Below are 6,917 nucleotides of genomic sequence, written 5' to 3'. Positions count from 1 at the left end.
ATATATATATATATATATATATTAGATCTTTACTTTAGTGGCCTCGATAGTTCAACAAACGGTGTCCCTTTCACTTTGCAAACTACATATTCAATGATCATGATACCCAATTTTTGCTAAGAAATATGAGAATGCGAATATAGAAGTGTCTTTCTGCTTGGAGTTGGATATATTTTCAGAGAAAAAAAAATTAAATGCCTCTAAAACATACTTTCCAACCCCCAAATATGTTTAAATTTACAAAGACCTATTGTAAGAATTAATTTGGATTTGTTTTTTGACATACTCCTCTGAAAACTGCATAGCCAAGTACTATGCAACCCATGTAAATTGACCCTGCTATTTTACATAGCATAGCCTCTGGATAGCTTTTATCACTTGCCCAGATGGTGTTTGGCCTATGTATTGTAGTGGAATGGTTTATTTTCTCCTTGATAGGTTTCAAATGCACAAGAAAACATTATACCCGTCTATCTGCATTTGAGTAGAATACAAACTGACTAATAGATAAACATTCTGTGTGAAAGTAAATAGCCTTAAAGTATACTGCCTTCACATTCCATTGATCAGCTCAGTCAGCAAAGTTTTCCATATTGTCACTAAAGTTCTAAATATTTTGGAAAGAAGCATGGCAGAGTGTGGAGTATTTCCATTTGTGTCACATACAAGGTCATTATGAATTACCTCTTGGATTTCTATTGATCTTTCTACTGAAGTAGTTTCCTTCACTTCCTTTCCATCCCTGTAGGAAATGTTATTGCAGTTGTGAGGAAGGGAATTAGGGGCATTTAAGTGGACTGGCTCAATCTCCTGGCCAGACAGCAAGGGATTTGGACTGGCTCATTATCTTACCTTCATTAGTAGCCTTCTCCAAATTTTTAGCAGTCAAAAAGAGGCCAGGAGGATGAAGCCCGATTACTCAGTTGTACTATCACTGATGGTACCCCCAGCTCCAAAATGGATGGTCAGAAAAGAGCTCATTATTAGATTGGTCTATTGAAGAGCTCAAGATGCTGCCGCCATGCAGAATCAAAGAATCATAGGAGAGCACTGCACTCTTACTCAAAGGTCAGCCTCATCTCTTCCAACACATCTTCATTTCTTCAACTTGCCCCATTTCCTAAGGGATCAAATCCTATAATTTGTGAGGCTAAAGGGAAAAATCACACACGACTCCAGCTTCTTCTAAATACATAGATTTTTGAATTTTTAAGTTACTTAAAGCTAAAAGCCAATGTGCATGACTTCAATTAATTTTCCACTTCATAAATGAGTGTAAAACACAATAGTGCAGTCATATATTTGGTATTAAGTCTCACTAGCCACAAAAAAATGTGGGTCAATACTGGATTTTCCAAAGTTGTCTAAATAAGACTGAGTTTGTCAAAACTTGCCAGATGCTTTCAAGTGAACACAGCATGTTGGCGGAAATGAAATGCAATGTCTGAAAGAAAATAGGTCAGCACGGTGCAAAAGTAAACTTGTCAGAGAGATCAATATGGACCTACAAGTTAATGGGGATATTAGAATTTCCTTACGACAGGGATGCACAGGGTAGACCCAGAACATGATTGTAGTGTTGAAAAGCAGAGGACATACTTAGGTATTTGTTTTTTGTATCCTTAATGAAAGGCACCACTTTTTAAAATGGAGTATTTTATATATAAGCACAGTTTTAATTGACAGAACATCATAGTAAATTAAATTCTGGTTCACTTGCTCAGTTTTTAGCAACACAAAAAATAAAAAGGGGGAGTGATGATCAAGTATCATACAATTTCAGAAAGATCACAAAGTCCCTCGCTAGCTTTTCCTGTGAAGCATTTCAGAGAGTTTGACACTGTGGATAAGAGCAGTAAAAATTTTCAAAGAAAAAAAAAATAACAGAAAGACCTTTCTTGGGGCTTCTCATTGCATTTATTTAAATCTTTTTAAAAAATGTACATTACTTATTGAATACATAAAATGCCAGTGCTTTGCCACAGTTTTGTTACTGCATCTCTAAACTAAAAAAGGAGCAGGGTCGGGGTGGAGGGTGGGCAGAAACAGGACATACATTCAATAAGCCAGGCTGTTCTGCTTATGCATGGCCAGTGGCTTTGGGGAGCTACAGCCTGCATAGTGACTGTTCAGAGGCGTTGCCTAACATCAGCCAGCTATCAATGAGAAGTTGCACATAAAGCATTAAAAGGTATAAAGAACAGCTGCATGGGGAACAGGAGAGAAATGGGAAATTAAGAAAAATGCCACAAATGCCAAGAGAGGGGTGCGCTGGGCTGAAGGGGAAGTCGGCAAAAGACTGTTGCTTTTGGAAACCAGATTTAATGGGGAAAGGGAAAGATGGGGGCAACCCAAGCAACGTATTTGGCAAGCTATATTGCAGGATGTGTGTGTGTGTGTGTGTGTGTCCACTTCCAATTTTCTACTTCACTTTCTGAGAGAAATGTAACAAAACTGAGGTAGAAATAAACACGGGAGCACTGCAGCCCAGATTTCAAAACGAGAAGCAAAACTGTACTGACAAGAGTGGACTCGCAGAGGGGAGGAAACACAGAGGTTCTTTGTGGATCTATAGCAGTTGGCTGGTTGGTTGGTTGGTTTCCGCTTTGATTTATTTGTGTGTTTGTTTTGGTTGCTATCCTCTGCATTCTATCAAACAGCACGGCAAGCCTGTAAGCTAGTTTAGTGAATAGAATGACACCATTCCCAGCAGTTTTGAGAGAACTTGCAAACCACCACCACCACCATCATCGCCTACGCAGTCAAGGGCAGTTCTAGTTTTCAGGTACTGTGACTTTTCAGGGTCCCCAAGAGGCCTTGTGGCTGACTGTCCCAGACACTAACACAAACTGAATAAGTAGCTTTCCGTTAACCAGTGTAGCTTTTAAGAACATCTTCACTTAATTATCAAGGAGCAATGTACTAAGAACTCTTGCAGTTATTGACATGAAGAATTATTCTGCTCTGGTTAATTTCCCATCCTTCGTAAAAGAACTATTCTTTTTTTTTTCTCAATCCCTCCATTTCTACTTTAAATTGTAAATATTCAGCTGTATCACACTTCAGTATTTCTCTGGATACATTCAAAGTAATTTTTCTTGCTATCTTCCAATTGTTGAGGTAAACATACATTTTAATATAAAGTAACACCGAAGCCTATCCCATTACTCTCAGAAGTACATAGTGCTTTCAACACATTCCTTTGAGGTACTGTACAAATCACAATCACTTTCCTGAGTTTTTGCAGACAAGAACATTAAAAGAAATGAACTGCAGAAATTAAGGTCCAGATTACCGTTACCCTGTTTTACCTGTTCTTAGCTTAATACTGCAGAACAGACAGGATTGAGGAATACTGTTGCTCTTAAAATGGCAAAAATCTGGTTTTCTGTCATAACACAACCGTTCATCTCTTTAGTCCAATAATGTTTGAAGTTAAAGCTCTTTATATTAGCACATGCCACCAATGTAATTGTGAGGCAAACAAAAAATAAAGCACCACTCCAGGCACTTGACAGCAACTAAATCTCGAGAACAGCAGAATGGAATCAACACACGAGGTTCATGTCCTTCTGAAATCAACACACTTGCACCTTGCTCCTTGGTGAGTGTTGTCTAGCTTGAACCGAACTGAGCATCCGCATGTAATTTCTGTCATCTGGGGTTTTTCAAATCAGAAGCTCTTATGTGATGCACATTTCCTCCAAATCTACCCTGACGCTAAAGATGCAACTTAATTGTCATCTTCCCCCGAACCCTTTGCAATTTAAACACTACTGGAAAGGGCCTCTATTCCCTATGTAGTGGGTTTTATGTGTGTGTGCCAACATTCACCACATTTTTTTTTTTTTTGTCAAAGGAGTTATCACTGACTGCAACCAAACATTTTGTTCCATTCAACATACATATCAAGCTCTTTTTGAGATATGCTAGGCTGAATCTTGCAGAAAGCATTTTCAAAGTCTTGATACGTAACGGGCCTCAGCTGGCTGGGCATAATGGCTGAGAGGTCTGTGGCTGGCATGGCATGGAGGGGGCCCACCGCTGCTTCCTGACACAAATGAGCCACGTCTAGTCCAGAAAAGCCTTCTGTGCGCTGGACGAGCAGTGCAAACTCCTTGTCATTGAGACAGTAATTGTGCTGTGAGAGCAGTTGTACTATTATCTGGTGCCTCGCTGTGCTGTCAGGAAGTGGGATTAAAAGTCGTTTCATGAAGTACCTCCGAAGGGATTCATCTATTTCTTCTGGTTTACTGGTGGCACAAATGACTACGATTTGGTCCTCAGCTGAAGTTAGTACAGTGTCCAGCTGCATCAGAAATTCGGTTCGCATCCGACTGACTGGACTATGCTCCTCACTCACTTGGGAGGAGAGAAGCATGTCAATGTCACTAACGAAAATCACGGAGGGCTGGCGACACCTGGCCACGAGGAAAGAGGCATGGATCATTTTCTCGGCTTCTCCTAACCACTTGGCGACTAGTCCAGAACCAGCAATTTTGAAAAACGTGGCCCCCAGCTGACTAGCTATGCATCTGCCCAGTAACGTTTTGCCTGTCCCCCGAGGTCCAAATAAAAGGATGCTCCGAGGTAAGGCCGTCAGTCCACTGAATGCATCTGACCTCAGCACTGGCCATAAAACCTCCTCCTTAATGACAGCCTTCACCAGGTCGAGGCCGGCAATGTCATTCCAGTCTACTGGAGGTCCTTGGGTGATGATCTCATTGGTTACCAGGTCAATGAGGTGCGTGTCAGTGTTCTTCAGTTGCTCGTCCACAGAGTGGTTGGATGAGGTAGCTGCACGGAGTCCAGGGCCTTGCATTGGGTGAGAGAGGAGCTGCCTGTGCTCGTCCCCATGCTCACTCATGACTGGCGATGTGTACTTCCCAAAGGATTCACTGGATCTTGATCCCAATGAATTTTTAGCAGTACTGTAGGAAGGAGGGGTCAGAGCCCTACTGGACTGGCTGCTGAATTTCCTTTGCTGTTCAGAGGACATTAGCTGCTTTGTTGGCTTAAATGCTAAGGATGATGTTTCAGCACTTCTGTCAAAGCCATTCCCCCGATTTGTGTTTGCAATGCTGTTGTCGGGCATTCTGTACATAGGACTCTGTGTAGATCTCTGTTGGCCATAGCTGTAATTTCCATAACTGGAGTCCATATCTCCTTGCCCTGCCATGTAGAAAGCTTTCCTTTTGAGAGAACTTGCCGAACTGTTTGTCAGAGCCGAGGGTGCAATGGGTGTCAAACCATGGCCCTGGTAGGTGTAGCCAGGAACGGTGGTGGGGGGCAGGGGGGTGGGAGCAGGAATTCCTGAAGGCAGGTACGCTGAAGGGGGTGGCGGTGCACCCCCAGGGCTGTACCCAGACCCCACGGCAGTCTGAGGAGGATAGCTAGCAGAGGGATAGCTGTAACTGGAGAGGTTAGAAGTCCCATTGTAGCCTGGGACCAGAGCTGGTGGTGGAGGAGGTGGTGGCGGTGGCTGCAGGAGCCCAGAGCTATGCAAAGGAGATGGATGAGGTGAAGGAAGTGCAGGTGCTGGCTGGCTACTATAACTAGAATGCAAATATGATCCGTTGTATCCTGGGGCATATTCCTGAGATGGGAGCCCTGCATGAAGACTAGGTACAGTGTGGCTTCCACAGGTACTACTTGAATAACTAGGTTCTGCCAGGTTGCTGGCCACCCCAGGAGAGCTCCCTATACTTGCAGAGACATCTGCTGGAGGGAGGGCTGAACTGACTCCAGCTTTGCTGGCAGCGATGACATCTGGGACACAGTTCATAGGATAAACAGCTTCTGAATTCAAGGAAGGCTGCCAGGGTTCGCTTTCAGTTTTCCGACCATTCACGAGTCCTGATGGTGCATCTGAATAGTTGCTGAGTACAGGTCGGTCCACAGGACCTTCCAAAATGCCAGAATACTTCTCTGCATACTTTTTTAGTAGGTTGGATGCAGTCAGAGCAGATATGTCATCATTCGCCCAGGCGTACTGATAGGTGCGCTGCAAATGACCTCTGTAGGCTTCAACTTTGTGGGCAGGGGACCGCGTGGTCGAGGTGATGTCAAAGTGCTGTTCTGGCCACTGGGCATGCTCGGGCGTCCACTGCATCTTCAAGCCTAAGGATTTTGGGGGGAGGGGGGAGGGAAAGTTAATTTACTCAGAGATTCACCAGAACTCTTAAAGCTCTCTCCCACAACTTCTTTTGTTACCTAATCCATTAATGATATCTATATTATAAAGGACTGCTACAGTTTAGAATATGTATTCTGATTTCTATAATATATATTCTTTATATGATGGACTAAATTTCAGCTCTGAGTACAAAGTAAACTGAAGTTTAAGTAAATTATCCCTATGGAAGACTGGATTTTTTTTCATTTTTAAGTTACATGCAAATATGTTTCTTTCAGCACCAGCAAGTTACCTGCTGTACACACACATGCACATATATATGTACACACACATTCCTGTCAAACTGGACTTCAATCACAGGTTTTTAGAATATGCGTGAATTTTAAATATCTCACATGTGATGGCATTAGCATGTACAATATCTAGCTATTCTGTCTTCTCCCATCACAGTTTCTGTTTTCTATTTTAACCAATATAGAAATGAGACACAGCTGACAGATCACATCTAGGATACCTCTCTTATTTGGTACTGAACACCTAGTTAGCACAGTATAATGCTCCCTGCGCAGAACAATATGACACAGACATAGCAGGTCATTCCATAATCCAACTCTCATCTAAAGTGGTCCACGACAGTTTCAAATCTGCTTCGTGGAGTGCAGCAAAGCAATCTCCCAGGCAGCGCTCCATCGCTTTCATCGCACAAAGCCTACAACTCGGTATGAATTACAACTGGCTCCTTTCTGCCTCTCAGTTCTGTTGTTGAGTCTCTGAAAAAAAA

General features: G+C 42.6%; 1 protein-coding gene across 5 annotated transcripts in view; it reads right to left on the bottom strand.

Annotated features, from left to right (window-relative positions):
* The window catches only part of FIGN (fidgetin, microtubule severing factor), a 135,790-nt gene that overhangs the window by 2,986 nt on the left and 125,887 nt on the right, over positions 1-6,917 (bottom strand). For all 5 annotated transcript variants that reach the window (XM_002712229.5, XM_008258678.4, XM_051848591.2 and 2 more), the window contains one exon: positions 1-6,120. This exon is cut by the window's left edge and continues 2,986 nt beyond it. In XM_002712229.5, the coding sequence (XP_002712275.1) occupies positions 3,866-6,120 (2,255 nt within the window). In that variant the 3' untranslated portion in view covers positions 1-3,865. The remainder of the gene's footprint in view (positions 6,121-6,917) is intronic.

This window comes from Oryctolagus cuniculus, chromosome 3 (genome assembly GCF_964237555.1).
Source record: "Oryctolagus cuniculus chromosome 3, mOryCun1.1, whole genome shotgun sequence".
Classification (NCBI taxonomy): domain Eukaryota; kingdom Metazoa; phylum Chordata; class Mammalia; order Lagomorpha; family Leporidae; genus Oryctolagus; species Oryctolagus cuniculus.
The sequence above is the reverse complement of the archived record's forward strand: the minus strand, read 5'-3'. Positions and strand labels throughout refer to the sequence as shown.